Genomic DNA, 19827 nt, shown 5'->3' with positions numbered 1-19827 from the left:
AGTCATCAAGTACTTTCATCATAGATTTCCCATTTCAGTGGTTCCCCCACCCCCACCCTGTGCATTATTAATCCTGTTTTATCCCTTACGAAGCTAGGACACTCTACATAAAAATAGAGTCCAGTATTTGACAAAAGTAGAAACCACTCACTGTTTTACAACCAGTCATTCCTGAACAGCATCCCCACTGTTAGCAAAATACAACTGGGGCCAAAAGTAGTTTGAGGGCGGTGTTTCTCTTTATTTTAGAAATAAGGCTGACTGCACATATGAAAAATGCCACATAACAATTCAAGGGAGAAAACTTGCATAAAAATTATTCCCTAGCCCCCACCCCTTGGTACTCCATGCTGCATCTCCCACTGAGGTAAGGCTGTGCCACTGTCGCATGGTTTTAAAAAAAAACAAAACAAAACGAAAACTTAATAAAACTCCTCTGTCCCCACGCTCTAAGGAGCCCCAGGGCTCTGGGCCCCTCAGTCCGACTTCTCCTTCTCCTTCATGTGTAAGAAGACAAGGCTGAAGATGAAGAGCCCCACCATCATGGAGAAGGCGCTGGCATAGTAGGGGTAAGCTGAAGGGATAAAGCGCTCGTACTGCGTGTGCTGCAGAGGCCTCACTGACACCTGTAAAAGGACAGAGGTGGCAGCCCTGGCCGTTGGGGAGCCCAGGAGGGCACAGGGTGGCAGGACACAGGGCCCGTGTACCTGCACTTACCTGAGTGGAGGAGTATAAGTGCGTGTAGCCTAGCCGGTTGTAGTCCACTTTAAACTGGAACACACCATACACATCGGGCAACTTGAACTGGACGCTGTATTTGCCACCTGTGGAAGAACCAACACAAGTAACTAGGGGTTTCCCAGAGTGTTTCCCTATTGGGCCTCATGAGAGCAAGCAAGAGGAGCGGACTATCTGCCTACAAAATTTTCTTGCAAGAATTATATTTACCTTTCTTCTTCAAGAAGGTCCTCACAAAAGGATCAATGCGGAAAAACTCCAGCTGAATGTCATCACCATCAAAGGGGACCCACCTGCCATTTGACAGCTGCTCAATGACAATGCTGTACTCCTGAGATAAAAAGGATGGCCAGAGGCTGGATGGGCGCTTCTACCCTCAGGCAGAGTGGCACTTAATTCCCACCCAAGGAATAGAGCAGGAACTCCCAGGAGTTCTGAAACCTGTGAAGACCCCTGATACCTATCCCCGAATAGTAGCTGACGAGACTTCACAAGATTACCTCACCCGACCAGCATCCATGCCATTTCGCAGGCTCAGATTCCTTAGCACAGTAGTCACGGCCCACTGAAGCTTGGGCCCAAACCACTCTCTATTCCCAGAACACGCCTGGCACTTTCAAACACCTACGCTTCCTTATACACTGCTCTCTTACCTGACAAATTCATCAAGACCCAACTCAAAGGTCACTTCTCTCGTGAATCCATCTGGGCAGAGATCATTTCAGCGAAGCCCCTCCCATATCTACATTCTTACAGCAAAACCCAGACCTCTTCAAAAGGTGTCCTGTTAGGACATGGTGCATGTACCAGGCTCTGCATCTAATCCTTATTTATGCCCCTTAGGCATACCCAACACAGAAGGATGCCTGACCAAACCCATAGGGTCTTCCTCCACAAAGCTCTTACCACTAGGTCGGTGACGGTATAGGCATTGGGTGGGGCTGTCTCGCCCACCCGATGATGTGATACAGGCCCCACACGGAGGACACCTTCCTCCTTGAACACCCAGCGAGAGAGGGCTACAGCCAGCTCGTAGTTGCCTGTCTGGGAATACCTGCAGAAGGGAAAACGAAGGGCTGGAGCAACAGAACCAACTTCTGGTGGTGCCAGATCAAGACTACTCACTGTCCACCACTAAGAGCTGCACTAAGCTCATCTCGACCTTTAGGCCAAAGGGAACACAGAGGAAATGGAAATGTGGGGGTGGCAGTGCTCTAGGTCATCTGCACAACAAATAGACAAATTTCTAAAAGGATTGGTAGGCAGCTGGGGTCTCAAAAGAAGTCAAATCCTTACAATAGAGCAACAAAGTAAATTCAAATAATTGTAAAGCACCTGAAGACACATCCTCTGACAATGAGCTAAAAGGCTCCTTCCTCCCTACCTGGGTCCTTCTCATAGGCACAGACCCCACCACCCCAACCACATCCCCAGAAGCCTCCTGGAATCTACCTCTGGGAGCCGGGCGTGGCCTTCTGCACTGCTGAGTTAAAGAAGGCATCACTGAAGAAGTCGAGGGAGCCGCTGAAGATGACCCGCGCGTTGTTCCTGGCCTGGAGCCCCGCAATGAGGAGGGTGTTCTTTCCCACTGCGTGGGGATACTAGAAGCAAAGGGAGCCCCGGGGTAGAGCACAGCAGGCTAGACCCAACACCTTTTACCTAAGCCCCTGCCTGGGGGAGGAAGCTGAGACACCTGTGGCTCCTGCCCATTTCCCTTCTCCTACCAACTTTTCATTTCACCAGCTTTCACCAAGTGTGCGTTCTGCTCAGCTATCATTTTCAAATAAAAAAGTGCTTTGTTACTGGGCCCAGGAGCTGAAGGCCTCAAGGCTGCAAAGGCCCCTCACCTGGGTGATAGGTTTATCCGGAAAAAAGGAGTAAGAGGTGGAAGAACCTGTCAGGATATCCAGTACCAGAGGATTGTCAGGATCAGCCACCATTCTGGCAATGGAAAAGAGAACAGGTCAACACGGACCCCACACTCCAGCCCAAAGCCTCCGGGATCCCCCAGGGCTGTTTCTTCCCCTTTGAACACTGCTTTCTTAACAACCAAGCATTTAGCTCCTCCCTTGTTCTAACAATGGATTTTGACTCTTAATGTCATAAATTAATCTCATCCACATCCTCTGGGGAAAGGAATGCCCCCAATAATCACAGGCCTGGGAGGATTTCTTTAAGAAAATGACCCCTCTTCCTCCAGGTTTCTGCTGGCCTTCCCGCTGCTCACTCACCCAACACCTCGAAAGAGGATGGGATTTAGAGATGACTTCCCGACAATGGTTGGAGCCTTCAGCAAGTTCTCAGTGTCAGCCACGATGAGTGTATGCTGCAAAGAGCAGGGACAAAGGTGGTAAGGAAAAGGTTCCCCCAAGCCAGCGAGTCCCTCCTGCTCCCTCTTGGTCTCAAAGATAAGCCGACCTCTGCTATATGTGCTTGACACCAGGAAGGTGAGAGAACAGGCCCAATTACCTGACCAAGGTCTGAGATGTCATAGTTGTGATGATCAATGACAGCCGTTTTCTCCTCGTCAAACTCGATCCCACACTCACTGCCCAGCTCTCGAAGAGGGTCACCTGCATTGATCCAAGAGATGCCTGGCTGAGCCCTTATGGGAGGCCTGGGCTGAGCAGGGTCACCCATCTGGCATTACCCTCTAACCATCAGCCCCAGAGCCCCGCAGCCTCGGCCGCCTGGGCTCAGGTCCTGGTCCGACTCCTGCACAGCAGCATGCATTCTGCTAACAAGGGCAGGTCTGAACTGACAAAGAAAACAACCTGGCCCCCTCTCTCCACAAAAGGATCCTGGTTCTGCCATGAAAGCCCTTTCGCACGAAGTCATGACCTCAGGCAAACCTGACCTAGTAAGCCGGGGTTTACAAGGTTTCTCTTCTCTTCATCACCTGCCAAGATGCCCACCCCATTAGAAGGAATATGCTTAATTCTAACAATGAACTAAGATTGGCCAAGTGCTGCTAATGGTTGAAACTGAGTGATAGGTAGATGGGGCTTCAGGAAGCTATTCTCCTCCTACCTCTATCCCTGAAAATGTCCAAAATAGAACGCAAAATAAACAAAACCTGTCAAAGGCTTTGGGCTCCTTCTAATTAGCCTCTCCTTACTTGCCGCAATTAGCCTCTCCTTACTTGCCGCCTTCTTGTAAGGGAAGAGCCACCCAAACCCAAAGCCCAAACCAAGCAACCAAGCAGGGCTCCCAGGCCCTGAAAGGAGCAGCACCTCACTGCCTCTGGGTATGGGGAAGCACAGGAGGGACCGGCTGGCTCTCTGCCAGGGCCTCCCCGGTGAGTGCTAATTTGGCAGCTTCCATTTGTAAAGTTGTCCAAGCTCCCAGGAAAAATGGTGGAAAGCACCAGAATGTCCCAGGTAGGACTTACCAATGTCTGAACTGGCAGCTACCAGGACACTGCCTCCACCATCAATAAAGGCACTGATGGTCTCCACGTTGATGTTGCCCCCAAAATCTGAAAGAAGGCACCAGACACAGGGACTGAGAAGGTAGCCTCACCGTCCCTGGCATTTGAGGGGCAGGTGAACTGTAGACCAGCTACAAGCAACCACAGACCAGCACCCTCTGCAGGGCCAAAACCAGAGAGAGGCTTACTACTTGATAGATGGCAAGTCCCCCATTTTCCCAAGATGAAGACGCCCCCAAAATGGCTTGCATCTCTTCCAGGTATAGATGAAATAGTCAACCGTTCATCTACTAATTCTATTTATCAAGTTAGTGATATATATTAATTTAGAAATGCTGCATTGTCCCATTCACATTTCCTTAAACAATTTTACTCAAATTCATCACCTGTACTTTTTTTTTTCCACCTATACTTTTGACATCAGTATCTTTGTCATCACTAAAGTCATCCCTGGGTCACCTAACAGCTTTCCAGAGTCCATCAACCTCATTTCTTTCAGAGTTGTTTGAGAAAGAACATTTTTGAATCTGACATTCATAGTGTTATTTTTTCTATTAGTCCTACAGATTTACAACCATGATACCCATAACAGAACCACTTAGTACGCCACTTTTTTTAAAGTCATCACCAAAACGGCTCTTTAATTTCCAACATTTGTAACCATGAGACGACATCATTAAATCAATCAGGTCAGGTGACAGAAACATCTGAACTAGCAGGGTGGGGCTGTTTTAGGCTCAAGAGTCTTCCCCAACAATAAGTACTCTAATGTTCAACATAAAGTAGTGGAGGGAGTGCTCAGTAATTCATTAAATGGGTAATTATTTGTTGTGCGTTGGGAAAGAAAACAAATGGGACAATAGAGGGGTATATTCTACAACAGTTGGTCAGGGAAGACCTTTGGCAAGTGACAGGTGAGAGGGTGCCAAAGTGAGCCAGGCAGGATGTGGGGGGGGCACTCCAGGAAGAGAGCACACAGGTGCACGTCCCCACAGCGGATGAACATGCCCACCGGCAAGGGGGCTGGGGTGTGCAACTGGGGAGAGGGAAGGAACGAGCAGGAGAGGAGGCCAGGGGTCAAGAAACGAGGGCAGGGCAGTGGACTTGGCCCAGTGGTTAGGGCATCCGCCTACGACATGGGAGGTCTGCGGTTCAAACCCCGGGCCTCCTTGACCCGTGTGGAGCTGGCCCATGCGCAGTGCTGATGCGCGCAAGGAGTGCCATGCCACGCAGGGGTGTCCCCCATGTAGAGGAGCCCCACACGCAAGGAGTGTGCCCCGTAAGGAGAGCCGCTCAGCGCGAAAGAAAGTGCAGCCTGCCCAGGAATGGCGCCACACACATGGAGAGCTGACACAACAAGATGACACAACGAAAAGAAACACAGATTCCCGTGCTGCTGACAACAACAGAAAGCGGACAAAGACGACGCAGCAAATGGACACAGAGAACAGACAACTGGGGGGGGAGGGGAGAGATAAATGAATGAATGAATGAATGAAAGGAGGGCAGTTCATGCAGGGCTTTATGGGCCATTTAAGGACTCTGGCCACGGGGAGCCACTGGGGGACTGTGAGGAGGAGCCGTGGTCTGATTTATATTGTAAAAGGATGTTGCTGGCCACCAGGTGGTGAGGGTGGAAACAGAGTGACCCATGGATTAGAAGGCTACCATAATAATTCAGGCACAAAACTATGATGAATGGACCCAGGCAGCAGTGGTAGAAGGGAGAAGTGGTGGAATTCTGGGAAAGTCAGCAGGACTGGACGTGGAGTGAGAGAGGAGCGGCATCAAGGACAGCTCCAAGGCTTCTGGCCTGAACAATGGGAAGAACGAAAGAGCTGTTTACTATGATTGGACACAGAAACCTGTCCAATAGACACCCACTAGGCCGCTGGATACAAGTCCATATTATGACTTTGAAAAGATCTAAAAAAGAAATTAGCCCTCTTTTCAGAGGTCACTTTCAGGAAAAACAACAACCCAAAGTGCCTTCCCTTACCATCAGGCATAGACAGACCACCTTGTGCCTAGGAGTTCTACTCCTCATGGTACATTTAGATATCCACCGATCCCCTCCCCTTCAGCAAGGCCAGGCAGAGTCTAAGAAAATTCAAGAGTGCTACTTAGTGTAGTGCAGAGGTTCTCTGGCCTTCCAGGGGACATCTGGCAATGTGTGGCGACACCTCTGGCTGTCACACTGGGGGAAGGGCTGGCTATCGGAATCCAGTGAGTGGAGGCCAGGGATGCTGCTAACGCCGCTATGGTGCACAGGACAGGCCCCTACAACAAAGAACTATCTGGTCCAAAATGTCAATAGTGCAGTTGCTGGGAAACCCCACTATAGTGGAAAGAATACTAGCTTTGGAATTAAGACAGCCGGGTCTTTCTGAGCCGGTTTCCCCATCTATGAAGCAGAGATTTGGTTTCTGCCTGGAAAAGAGGACACGCTAATGCTCTGTCTCTGGCAGCCATTACTGCATTTGACTTGGGAGCCCCTGGTCTAGAGATGGCAAGGAATGCACCAACACAAGTAGGGAGAAGCTCGTGGCTGACTCACACCTGAGAGCTAAAGGTGATCACAGTGCCATGGAGCACTGACCAAACTTCTACCAGAAACCCCCAGCAGATAAAAGCCTTCTCCCCAGAAGTGCCTGAGAGGATTTCCTATAGCAGTGTTTCCCAAGCCACTGGGGACACCAAAGGGGAGACTGGTAATGTAGGGATAGGGCTTCAGATAACGTTGAATCTCTGAGAGAAAAAGTTATTCCATTTCCAATTATTTTTCAAATATTCTCCATCAAAGAGAATGTCTTAGTCTGACACTAGTCTTCAGCACATCTCTTAATACCTGTTAATCTCCTTTTTTAGGAGGAAGGCTTAGGCTCCCAGCCTTCAACAGGCAACAGTATCTAGTTAGGATTTAACCATATGATTTTTCTTTTATTTATTCTATTTTTATATATTCTACTTACATTAAGTGATACTGGCTTTCCATTTTCAGTGGCGATATTGGGTTCACTATTGGTTTCCTTTTAAAATAAATTTTAGTTAAAAAAAAAAAGTGAGTCAAATAGAAGAAAAAATATTAACTAAGTATTAGCACAGGTCACATGAAATATGTCAAAATCCTAAAGGAGGGAAATGGACTTTGGCCCAGTGGTTAGGGCGTCCGTCTACCATATGGGAGGTCTGCGGTTCAAACCCCGGGCCTCCTTGACCCGTGTGGAGCTGGCCATGCGCAGTGCTGATGCACGCAAGGAGTGCCGTGCCACGCAAGGGTGTCCCCCGCGTGGGGGAGCCCCACGCGCAAGGAGTGCGCCCGTGAGGAAAGCCGCCCAGCGTGAAAAGAAAGAGCAGCCTGCCCAGGAATGGCGCCGCCCACACTTCCCGTGCCGCTGACGACAACAGAAGCGGACAAAGAAACAAGACGCAGCAAATAGACACCAAGAACAGACAACCAGGGGAGGGGGGGAAATTAAATAAATAAATAAATCTTTTAAAAAAAAAAATCCTAAAGGAGGTACAGAAATAACGAACATTTGGGAAACTTTTTTAGCTCTCAGACTTGTCTCCCTACCATCAGCCTCTCAACCATCTCCCAATCCATCTAACCCAGTTTCTTTCCTTCTCAATGATGCTCCAGATCCATCTCCATAACCAAATTTGGATGGTTCCCCCACTTTGTCTTGTATATCCCATCAAAAGATCTGGTAATAACTCATTGCAAGTCTTTATTTCCTCAATCACAAACCAAAGTTACTTCTCAAAGGCAGGCTCTCTGTTCTTAATGTCCTTAGATTATATCCATGATCCTTAACATCCACTGTTGAGTACCTACTTCAGAGTTCCAAACACAGCAGAAATTTGGCAAATGCCAGTTAATCTGCTGAAGGCTCCATTTTACCTGCCCAATAATTTGAAGATTTTAACTTGACATTCAGGGGTCACATCCACCCAACTACGCTTGCTTCCAAAAAGCCAATTCCAAAGGTACATTTGAAGGAGAGTGTAGGAAAAAGTATTAAGTGACAGGAGTCTAGGGAAAACACTTCAGGAATTTTGCTGAGCCCACTCTCATGTGAACTACAGAGAATAAAGTAGCTGCCAATGAAGTGAAAGATTTCTTAAGCTTCATCAACTGAAGGGAGAGATGGCAGTCCTGTTTTACCCCAGACAATGACAGCTTGAGTCCTCTGAGGACTAGGATGCTCAAAAAATAGCATGGCAAAAGAGCAACAGCCAAAAGAACTGGAGTGGGAATATTTAGTCTGGAAAAAACTTATAGGCTATGATTACATGAAGGCTATAATTCTAAGCAAGATAAGCATCAGCCTTATTCTAATAAGCCTAACTTATTCTAATTCTAGAATAGTTCTTATTCTAATAAGATCCTGGGAAGTGAAACCCATTCCCCATTCACCCTTCCCTCCCCCCACACACACACAAAAGCAGGAACAAATTTCAGTTAAATATAAGAAAAAACTTCTTCATAGAATGTTGTTGCGGATGGAGTGGTGGTGTGTCTCAGAAGACAGTAAACTATCACAGGAATACTGAAGTATACACTGGATAATCTGAAGATGCTCATTCTGCCCAACACATATCAAGGACTTACTAAATGCCAACCCTGTGCTAGGAGCTGGACCTATCCATTCAGTCTTAAACAGGGGATTGGACTACATAATCAGAGTTATTCTTGAGCCTGAGTCTATGAGTCTATCTGAATTCTGAAGCTCACCTGCCACAATGTCTGTTTACAGCTTAACCGTATTAGTATCATGCCATTTCCTCTTTCCACAGAGACAAATGCAAACATCTTTCCTATCAGGCCCTTTACGGAGAAAACTCCCATATCAACAAAGCAGCAGGGGCCCAGATTAGAAAGTAATATTTTCTTCTTCTCTAGCCTGCAGTAGAGTTCAGGGCTGGCGACCCATCCTGGTTCCCATACCCAGGTACCAGTAGAAAGTGAATGAGCAGTTCCAGGCCTCGAATTACGGTTCTGGAGGCGATGCACAGCCCTTACCTTCTACCGACGGGGAGAAGATGATGAGATTGTCATAGAGGAACTCTCCGTACTTAATGAGAGACAGGCTGGGGTCATCAGCGGTCTTGAATGTGAGTTCAAAGCCCCGGTCTGAACAAGAATAAAAGAGGAGGCTGAGGCAGACAGGACCCAAAAGAAACCCCCTCGGTAGAGATCACGACACCCTGCACGCGCGCACACACACACGCGCGCGACAGACCAGACTTGGGCGGTCGGCTCCTGGAAACTGAGTGGGAGAGAGGGTGGCCGATGCCCTGGGGCTCAGGAGTCTTTCCAACCCCAGATACCAACCATCCGCCCCCTCGAACCCGGATCTCACCCTTCAGACTCCGGAAGAAAAGCGAATGCGTCTCCCTCACGTTGAGGTTGTCCAGCAGCACTAAGGTGCGGGGACCGCTGGCGCAGACAGCGCCAACCAGGAGCAGCAGCAGCCAGAAGCAGGTCCAAGAACGTGCCGCAGGGCAGGAATCCATCTTCCTTTTGCCGCCGGAGGACCCAGCACCTGGGCACCGGAAGTTCCCCCTTCGTCACCCAATCGCCACTCCGGGCCTGGACTATCACCCGGAAGTGATACGGGATACGCCACAGCCTGGTTCCAGAGCCGCTGCTTTGGCGGCAAAGAGCGACGAGCACCGCCGGAAGTGCCCTGTTTGTAGGCGGGTTCGCCGAACCCTATTGGCGAAAGGGGAGCAAGGCTCCGCCTCCCAGAAGAAAAGGCTCAATCCTAGAGAGACAGCTCTGCAGCCGCCGCCAATCAACAACGCTGAGCGCCTTCGGCTCAGCTCAGACCGGCTTCTCGCAGGGCCGGAGGCGTGTCCGGCTCCTTCACCTCACTCGCTTTGGCCTCCCGGGGGCGTGGCCGGCACGTCTCAGCGGGGTCGGGGCGGGGCCGGCGGCCGTCTGGGACCACCTCTTCGTTTCCTCACTGGCGAGATACCTGGACGAATCCAGGACAGACTTGGGGCTAGGAACCAAGTACCACCTCCATCATCTCCAGGGAGAAAGTGGTTGGAAAATAAGATCTGGGCCCGGGCATTGTGAGGCCTCTGTGGCTCATGGGCCTAGGCGGGCCTGGCCGGGCCTGGCCGGCGGTCCACACTGGCGGTAGGTCGGTCTAGTCAGTCCAGCTTTGGGTTCAGTTTCCAAGTCCTATTACTCACTGGACCTGTTACCCGGGCATTTCGCTTCTCTCCAGGCCAGTTTTCTCAACACGAAGTAGGAATAATAGCGAGGTCCAACTCTGTGCTTATGTGTGCCTTTGGGATAGCTATTTATCTCCTCTCAGGGCTCTTGTAAGGACTAAAACAGGTTTTGAAGCACTGGCGCCAAGCCAGACTGAGTGTCCACTCCGTAAAAGCTGGCTTCACACCTTCTAGACTGACTCAGGCCACCCGACTCACCTCACACCTGGCTCAGTCCTGCCACAGGACTAGGTAAAAGCTACCACAAGCAGCTCCAAGACTTCAACTGTTCTATGGGTCCCAATCACAGTCTTGGAGTGAATGGTATGGTAATTGTGGAGAGAGAAGGTGGCAATTTTTCTGACCTTTTGAACTCGTCCTCCAAGAATCTGGGGGCCAAAAATCAAAACCTCCAAGGATACCTTTAACTGGTTCTACTTCCTCCATCTTCTCCCACTAACTCAACCCCAAGTTAGGTCTCTCATCCCTAATGCCTGCACAGCTGCTAAGCTGTCCCACTCTTCTGCACACAGTACAAGATCCAACGCAAACTCAGACCTGAGGTACCAACCCATTGCTTAGGAGTCTGCCACAGGGGCCCCCAAAGTCTCTTCTCTCTCACTCATTGTGGCAACCTCATGCCTCAGTCTCTGGACTTGGATAGAACAGATATCCTCCAGCTTCCCCACCTAACTATTGGCCACACAGCTCCCTCCACCAGGATCCCCCTCCCCACACTCCCATCCTGAGCATCCCAGGATCTTCCCAGCCTCTATGGGAGCCCACCCAATGCTGCTCCGATCAGAAGTGCACTTTGTTCTCCATAAAGACCTGATGTAGCCTTGGCATGGGCCTTTGACTCAAAGTACTGCAGCCTACCTCTAAGTACCTTCCACACCAGCTTCTCCAGAGTGTGACTTCCAGGCATGTGGCTTGTGGGGACCTACCACAGTAACTGACACAAAATACGGAGAAGGAATGAGGGGAACTAACTTGGGGCATCTATTGTAGGCCAGGAGCTTTACATACTCTTTCATTTAACCCGTGCAGTAACCCACGCGTAATGGTGTAATCCCCATTTCACAGACGAGGATCAGAGAGTAAAGTGAGGCTTAGGGTGGCACCAAACGCCAAAGCTTTCCCTCAAATTGTGAGGTGGCCCACCTAGCAGGCCTGGGCTATACAGGCCAAGGGGACAGGCACCTGGGGTGGCCTAAATTTGCTTCTGTCTGTCCCAGTTCAGGCACAGCTGCAGGCCTGTCAACACCTGGGCAATTTCCTGGCCTCAGTAAGACATGGCTCCTATTTTCAAAAACGGGATCTGCTTTCCTGGATCATGAATCCTTTGAGAATCATCAAACAAAAGCTCAGATCCTCTCCCCAGAAAAATGCACTCGTACTCACTATTGCAGGGGCTTGCACACACTCTGGAGCCCCTGTGTTCTAGAGGCCCCAGGGAGCTAAGAACCCTTGTTCCCCACAGAGCGTCCCCACAAAGGCCAGGCAGCAGAGGCAGGGAGAGGCCTGTCAGAGGGTCAGGGAAGGGGAGTTGTCCTTAAAAGGCAGTTTATTGGGGCAGCTTAATGTGAAGTGGCCTTCTCTAGCACAGACCAGCCAGCAGCAGGCTGAATGGAACAAGTGCTCCAGGACTTCTGTGCCCATGTCACACATGTTGTTGGAAGGCACAAGTCTGTCATCAGGATGTTGAGCTTCATCCACACTGGAGGTGCACACTCTTTTGGGGCTGCTGGTGAAGGCCTTGTGAGAGGACTGAGGCAGGCTAAGGTTTCTAAGCCCGTCGAGGCAGAGGCTAACATGGTGGCACCAACTGCAGGCTCTGCCAGCAGGTGGGCGAAGGGAACACTGATGTGTGGAGAGCCGGAGTGGGCCTCTCCAAGGGGGTTTTCTGCAGAGGCTCTGCCCTGGGTGAGCTCTCTGGAGAAGGGGGGAGGGAGAGTAGCTTCCCAGAGCCAAGCCGCCTCTGTGGTGGGCAGGTGAGGGGAGGTCTGGCTGGGGCTGCCCTGGGAGGACCTGGCAGTCTTGAGGAAGCCCTAAGGCAGGGCCCACAGCAGGCAGCTGTGTTCACAGAGGCTCACTGCCAAAGTTGCTTTTGCTTTTCTTACGCTTGACCTTGGTGAAGGGGATGTCGAGGGACTCAAGGCGGAAGGGCCGGGGCTGGGGCATTTCGGGGACCTGGGTGGGTGAGATGGCAGCGTTGTTGCTGAGTGGGGAGCTGAGACCTGGCGGTGAGTTGTGATGCGCTGTGGAGAAGAGAGGCAGAAGGTGCTGGTAAGCCCGGAGTGCAGGGAATGGGAGGCAACTCCCAGGTGCAGCAGGGGTGGAGGGTCTGGCCCGGGACCCACCCACCCAGCCAGGGGCCCCGGCCTGCAGCTGGAGCCCCGGCTCTGCCGGCTGCTGTGGCAGAGGTCATAGACCCGGCCCTGCACCTGCATCCAGCAGCTCAGCCTCAGGCAGCCTGGGTTTAGAGCCCAGCTCCACCACCTCCTCAAGTGCAGCCGTGGGCCAGTCCTTGGCCTCTCTGAGCCTGTTTCCTTATCTATAATGTAGGCACAGTGCCAGGCACTCAGATGGTGCCAGTTTCTTTCCTGCCCTATTTTTCCTCCTCCTTCCCCAACTCCACCCACTCTGCCTCTTAAATAACCTCAATAGAACTAAGGAAAAAAAAATAGAACTAAGATTTCCCTTTTTAATGATATTTTGTTGGAAGCTCAGTGGTCTTTAATTTTAATTGCAAAAGCAATGAAGTAATTTTTCAGTTCTTGCTTTTAAAACTGCATTTTGCTTTTGGGGGCCTTTTTGCCACCCCTCACCCACCTTGCTCAGTGGTCTTTGATAAAAGTTAATCACCCACAGATGGGACAAGTCACAACACTGGGGGCTGAGGAACAGCCACAGACCGTGCACCTGCATGCCAGGGCCCTGGGGTGTGGTTTGAGGGCCTCCTGTGTGCTAGGGACACAGGTGAAGCTCGCACAGCACCTCCCCCCAAGGAGAGGAAGGGCCGGAGGAAAGAGGAGAACACCCATTTCCCCACCTCTGCTCATCTAATCCTGAGGAGTAGGTGATGTCCCCTCATTTTCTAGCCGAGGAAACTGAAACTCGGGGAGGGAAGGGGGCCTTTGAGCCCAGGGCTGCCCGAGCTCCTCTCCCGGTGAGGAAGGGCTGGAGGAGAGGTGGGGAGGCGGGGGGCACTCACTGAGGCTCCTCATGGGGTCCAAGCTGAGGATCTGGCTGGCCCGCTTGGGCCGGAAGTAGTTACTGGCAATGTGCTCACTGTCGCTCCGGCTGAGCATCAGCTTGTATCGGTCTTCTTCCTGCTGAGATTGTAAATCCGCATGGGAAAAGACCCCTTGTTTGTGCACTCCTGATCTGCGCCCTTACCCAGGGCTCAGCAGTCCCTGGAAACCTGGGAGGGGCCTGCCCCGAGCCCCTCCCAGCCTGTGTCAGAGCGCTGGAGCAGTGGCTGTCCACTTTGGGGTACCCTACCACAAACCACAAACGCTGGGACGAGGGTCTCAGGCAGCTCAGGGCAGGGGAAGCGCAGGATCCAGCCAAGCCTCCACCCCACCTCCCATTCCTCAGGAAGAGAAGTGAGGTGCCTTGTCCCCTGGGTGAGACAGGAGCAGGGCTGCTTTTGCACAGCCCACACCCAGCACAGCATGTTCACAGAGCAGGGCCCGCAGCTCATGAGTACACTTAGGAGCTCATAGCTGGAGTGCGACCTTTACATCACCTAGGATTGTTGTTCTTCACTGCTGTAGTGCAGTCGTTTTCCTCACCCTATATCTCTTCCTTTAGAGAAGCACCCTTCCAGCACTGGCCATGGTCGTGGTGGGATAGCCTTTAGAATGCCCTAATACCACCACTCCCAGCCCTTTGCTATGCAGGTGGACATGTGGCCCAGCCTGGGCTAATCACAGAAGTAAATCTTCCTGGACATCGTAATTGGTCCAAGCCCATAATGCAGGCAGAGCCAATCAGAATCTTTCCACATGCTTTGGTGTAAGGATGCTATAAGAGGATGGATGGAGCTCAGATCCCCCCATTTTGCTCAGGATGGTTTGCTTTGAGTGTCTATCACTTAGAACTATAACTGTTTTGAGTAATAAACCCTTGTGACCCCAGGTTATGAATGTTCTTTTTCCAGCAGCAGCCCCTAGTTTATGAAATTAAGCTATCTAAAGTAACCAGTCGGAGCTTTAGACCAGCATGAGAAATTCCTTGCAGCCATCCAGAGCTGAAATGCTTGACTTAGGAAGGGAGGCTCCACTGGGATCCATTAACCTACGAGGGGGAAGCGGACTTGGCCCAGTGGTTAGGGCGTCCGTCTACCACATGGGAGGTCCGCGATTCAAACCCCGGGCCTCCTTGACCCGTGTGGAGCTGGCCCATGTGCAGTGCTGATGCGCGCAAGGAGTGCCCTGCCACACAGGGGTGTCCCCCGCGTAGGGGAGCCCCATACGCAAGGAGTGCGCCCCATAAGGAGAGCCACCCAGCACAAAAGAAAATGCAGCCTGTCCAGGAATGGCGCCACACACATGGAGAGTTGACATAGCAAGATGACGCAACAAAAAGAAACACAGATTCCCGGTGCTGCTGCTAAGGATAGAAGCGGTCACAGAAGAACACACAGTGAATAGAGAGCAGACAAACAACTGGGGGGGGGAGCAATAAAAACCCTACGAGGGGCCTTATCATGGCTGTAAAGTGCACTCAATGGGGCTTCTGAATGGAATGGCACCATGTGGAGTGTGTAAGGCAGGGATTCGCAAATTACAGCTTGTGGGCCAAATCTGGCCAGAAGCCTGTTTTTATAAATAGTTTTATTGAAACACAGCTACACCCATTCACTTCTGTGTCTGTGGCTGTTTTCACGCTCTGAAGGTAGAGCTGAATAGGGGCGACAGAGCACACACAGCCTAAAATAGTTACTGTCTGGCCCTTTACAGAACAAGTTTGCCAAGCCCTGGTTTAAGGAGATATATATTGCTTGTACAATTCAAAATATAGGAGATATGCAAATAAAATGACTCAAGGATCATGAATACTGTTTCATGAACCCTTTGAGGACCCTTCTTGGTTCAAGGGTAGGAGCTGGGGCCCAGGGGACCAGAAGGGGCTGCTCGTCCCCTGGTTTAAAGCTGCAGGGTGGACTACCTTAGACCAGCTCTCCCTCTGGTCTTTATGACCTTAAGTGCCTTTGAATGAAGGTTGGGGGTGGGTAGGGGTCTAAGTGCCAACAGGGTCACACAGAAAGGGATCCAGGCCCAGCCCCCTGCTTTAAGCCTTCGATGGGCTAAAGGTTCCATCACACTGGCTCATTGCACTTCATAGCTCCTGTGCCGCCCTTGCTCCCTGGAGGTGGGGTGGGGTGGGGGGCCTTACCATGCCTGGTTCACTGACTTCTGCTGCAGAGGTTTTGCGGACTGGCTTGTTCTGTGGCCCTGTGGGAACTGCTATGAGAAAACAAAAGCTGAAGTCACTGCTGCCAGGTGCACAGGGCAGAGTGACAGGTTAGGTGGCAGCGCTCTCCCCGAGGTGGGACCTTAGCCAGGCCCGGCTAAGCTTGGAGGCCAGGGGAGGATGCATTCCCAGCCCACACCAAGGGATTAATTTGGGAAGCAGACCACAGCAGGGCTCAGATGCCAAAGAAGCCATTCCCCTGCTTCCAGGCAAGATAGCAGGCGAAGGACTGCTGCTGCTGAGAGCTCATGGGCAACTGAGCTGCCTGGAGACTCGGCAGGGATGGGTGGCAGTGGCCATCCATAAAATCAGAGATGTAGAACCTGGACGAACACTCTCTGACCAGGGGAGGACCGACGGGGGGCCTGTGGAGTGGGAGAGGCTGCTGCTCCCTGAATGGGCAAAGCAGGTGTGTGGCTGGAAAACCGGCCAAGCAAGGTCTGCCAGAGCTCTGAGACTCACTGGCGGAAGGACCTTCGAGATCATCTTGCCCACCCCCTTCTCTGTAAAGATGAGGGAATGAGAACCAGAGAGTGGACAGGGACTTACTCAGGGCCACGCAGGAGCTCAGGGGCAAAATCAGAAGCTGAACCATGCCTGGAACTCCGTGTGGCTCTTTCTCCCCTTGTTTACAACTCACTGCTGTGATTGTGACTCTGTGTAAGTCACTTAAACTCTCAGATTCCTTTTCCTCATACATAAAAACAGGTACAGAAATCTGTCCTCTATACTTCCCAGGGCTGTTAGAAGATGAAATAAGGACAACAATGATAATGTGCAAGCCCTGATTCTGTGCCAGGCACACTGAGCGTTCCACATTCTAATCCTCACATCAGTCTGTAAGGAAGGTCCTGCTATGAATCCCCAGTTTAAAGATGGGGAACCTGAACGCAAAGAGGTCACAGGGCACAGCACTGTCAGGTCCCCGGCGTCTCAGGGACCATGGGTCATGGCTGCTGCACCTGCTGCCAGCAGGGAGGGCCTAGGTTACCCTGCCAGTCTGTAGGGTAGAGTGGGGGGCCTTGAGGACTCCAGGGACAGCCAAGCTCCTCACCTACTGGGAGGCTGGTTTTCATGATGACAGGCTCAGGGATCTTCCAGAAGCCATTATCCTCATCCCAGGAGGACTCGCGCCTAATCTTCTCCAGGTTGCTATAGTTACAGTCACGGCGAATCAGGGGCTGCACCTGCTCCAGGAGCTGCTGGAGGAGCAGGAAGTCACGCTCCTGCCTGCGGATGGTGGCCAAGTAATCGATCTTCTCCAACTCAAACTCCGACTGCAGATCTTTGATCTCCACCTCTGCTGCCCGAAGCTGAAAGCAAAGGATGGCAAACAGTGAGCAGGAAAAAGACACCTTACCCATCCCCTTGGCCATCCCACCCCCCTGGCCATCCCATACCCTAGCCATCCCATCCACTAGCTGGCCTTCCAGCCAGCCACTCACCCATTGTTTTTTGATCCACTCATCCACCCATTCTTATCTCAACCATCTGCCCATCCATCCTTCCAGCTACTCATCCACTGTCCTCTCCACCCGCTGATCCCTCCATTCATCCACTCCCTTATCCTCCCTTCTCCGCCCCCAGCATTTAGATGAGCCCCTCTTGCATCCAGTTTTGCAAAAAGCCAGCTCTCCATCTCTACCCTCACCCATACATTTGATTCAGTCCTAAAAGGTCTCAGAATTGCACAAGTGATTTTTCTAAGAGAAGCAACAGCCATAAACTCTCAGACTCTTTTGGTCTCCTGCCCATGTCTGCCAGGCCGGCACTACATTCTCTCCTAGGCACAGGTGACTCCCAGCTCCAACTGGAACCAGGCCCTCCGTGAGCCCCAGGGCGTCCATTTCATGGAGCAGGTACAGTCAGATTAGCAAAGAAGGGTGTGTTCACCTCATGGGAATGATCATCACCAAACTGAGAACAGAACATACCTGCTGGTACATGGGCGGGACGGGGGCGCCATCAGGGAGGGGCTTCAACTGATTAATTTGTGCTCCATTCCTTAAGGTGGACGACAGGTACCAGGTGTCCCTGGGAATTGCCTTTATGTATTTTTGTATGTGTGAAATAATTCATGATGATTTTATAACAGCTTTATTGGATATTAGTCACATATCATAAAATTCACTCATTTAAAGTGTACAAGTTGATGGTTTTTAGTATATTCACAGAGTTGTGTAACCATCATCACATTACATTTTAGAACATCTTCATCACCCCCCAAAATAAAAGCCCATACCCATTAGCAGTCACACCCATTGTCCCCAACTCCCTGCCCGAGGCAACCACTAATCTACTTTCTGTCTCTATATGTTCACCTATTTTGGACATTTCACATAAATGGAATCATACACTGTGATGTCTTTTGTGACTGATTTCTTTCACTTAACATAAGGTTCATCCATTTACCATGTATCAGTACTTTGTGCCTTTTTACTGCTAAGTATTATTGCACTGTAGTATTATTGCACATTTTATTTTTTCATTCATGAATTGATTGTTTCCACTTTTTGGCTATTATGATTAATGCTCTATGAACATTTGCAAACAAGTTTTTGTGTGGACATGTTTTTATTTCTCTTGGATATATACCTAGGAGTGATTTTGGTATAGTAACTCTATGTTTAACCTTTTCAGGAATTGCCAGACAGTTTCCCACAGTAGCTCACTGTTTTAAATGCCCACCAGCAATGTGTGAGGGTTCCAATTCCCCCACATCCTCATCAACATTTGTTATAATCTTTTTTATTATGACCATCCTGGTGGGTGTGAAGTGGTATCTCATTGTGGGTTTGATTTGCTTTTCCCTGATGACTAATGATGTTGAGCATCTTTTCATGTGCTTATTAGCCACTTGCATATCTTCTTGGAGAAATGTCTATTCAGATCCTTTGTCCATTTTTAATTGGGTTATTTGTCTTTTTATTATTGGGTTGTAAGAGTTCTTTATATAGTCTAGATACAAGGCCCACATCAAGATGTATGATTTGAAAACATTTTCTTTCATTGTGTGGGTTGTCTTCTCTTTCTCGATAGTATCCTTTGAAGTACAAAATTTTGTTTGTTTCTTTTATTTTGTTTAAGTCCTATTTCTTTCTTTTGTTGCTTGTACTTTTGGTATCATACCTAAGAAATGATTGCCAAATTCAAGATGATGAAGATTTACACCTATGTTTTCTTCTAAGAGTTTTAACTCTTATATTTAGGCATTTGCTCCATTTTGAGTTCATTTTTGTAAATAATATTAGGTAGGGGGTCCAACATCATTCTTTTCCACATGGAAATCCAGTCCTGTTCCAAAACCATTTGTTGATTGTCTTGGCATCCTTATTGAAAATCAGTTGTTGGGACGTGGACATGGCACAATTGATAGAGCGTCCGCCTACCCTATGGGAGGGTCCAGGGTTCCATACCCAGGGCCTCCTGATCCGTGTGGTGAACTGGCCCACGCACAGAGCTGCTGTGCGCAAGGAGTGCTGTGCCACGCAGGGGCGCCCCCATGTGGGGGTGCCCCCCACACAAGGAGTGCGCCCTGCAAGGAGAGCCGCCCTGCATGAAAAAAAGCACAGCCCACCCAGGAGTAGTACTGTAAGCACTGAGAGCTGACGCGGCAAGATGACGTAATGAAAAAAGATACAATTTCCTGGTGCCACCAAGGGTGCAAGCAGACACAGAACACACAGCAAGCGGACACATACAACGGGGGGAGAAGGGGAGAGATATAAATAAAATAAATAAATCTTTTTAAAAAAATCAATTGACTGTGAACTAGAGGGTTTATTTCTGGACTCTCAATTCTATTCCATTGATCTATATGCCTATCCTTACAGTGTACAAGACAATGCCAGTACCACATTGTCTTGATTACTGTAGCTCTGCAGTAAGTTTTTTTGTTTTTTTAATTAATTTATTTATTTAATTCCCCTCCCCTCCCCCAGTTGTCT

At 50.1% G+C, this 19827-nt stretch overlaps 2 protein-coding genes across 5 annotated transcripts in view; both read right to left on the bottom strand.

Annotated features, from left to right (window-relative positions):
* Window positions 1–217: 217 nt before the first annotated feature.
* On the bottom strand, window positions 218–9735 carry DDOST (dolichyl-diphosphooligosaccharide--protein glycosyltransferase non-catalytic subunit). Its single transcript, XM_004458647.5, has 11 exons — window positions 9535–9735; window positions 9195–9305; window positions 4130–4216; window positions 3208–3311; window positions 2970–3064; window positions 2586–2679; window positions 2191–2339; window positions 1645–1792; window positions 949–1069; window positions 718–824; window positions 218–626 (listed from the first exon to the last, which is right to left on the bottom strand). Exons 1-11 carry the CDS (start codon window positions 9686–9688, stop codon window positions 477–479), a joined length of 1320 nt encoding a protein of 439 aa, XP_004458704.1. The 5' UTR covers window positions 9689–9735; the 3' UTR covers window positions 218–476.
* Window positions 9736–11931: 2196 nt separating this feature from the next.
* KIF17 (kinesin family member 17) overlaps window positions 11932–19827 on the bottom strand; it is a 51033-nt gene continuing 43137 nt past the window's right edge. The window contains exons 12-15 of one of the 4 annotated variants that reach the window (XM_058304236.2): window positions 16935–17193; window positions 15803–15870; window positions 13614–13734; window positions 11932–12657 (exon numbers count right to left, since the gene is read on the bottom strand). In XM_058304236.2, the coding sequence (XP_058160219.1) occupies window positions 12479–12657; window positions 13614–13734; window positions 15803–15870; window positions 16935–17193 (627 nt within the window). In that variant the 3' untranslated portion in view covers window positions 11932–12478. Of the gene's footprint in view, window positions 12658–13613; window positions 13735–15802; window positions 15874–16934; window positions 17194–19827 lie in introns of all 4 variants that reach the window. The other 3 variants (XM_058304235.2, XM_058304237.2, XM_058304238.2) reach the window with 3 other exon arrangements.

This window comes from Dasypus novemcinctus, chromosome 9 (assembly GCF_030445035.2).
Source record: "Dasypus novemcinctus isolate mDasNov1 chromosome 9, mDasNov1.1.hap2, whole genome shotgun sequence".
NCBI classification, from domain to species: domain Eukaryota; kingdom Metazoa; phylum Chordata; class Mammalia; order Cingulata; family Dasypodidae; genus Dasypus; species Dasypus novemcinctus.
This window is presented reverse-complemented; position numbering and strand designations above follow the sequence as displayed.

Excerpts from the sequence above, each read along its gene's own strand:
- DDOST (XM_004458647.5), bottom strand. The coding sequence starts at position 9,688 with ATGGATTCCTGCCCTGCGGCACGTTCTTGGACCTGCTTCTGGCTGCTG. Across the intron at positions 3,312-4,129 it reads AGCTGCCAGTTCAGACATTG|GTGACCCTCTTCGAGAGCTG; the intron begins GTAAGTCCTACC and ends GGATCAATGCAG. Across the intron at positions 2,340-2,585 it reads CGGATAAACCTATCACCCAG|TATCCCCACGCAGTGGGAAA; the intron begins GTGAGGGGCCTT and ends CTTTGCTTCTAG.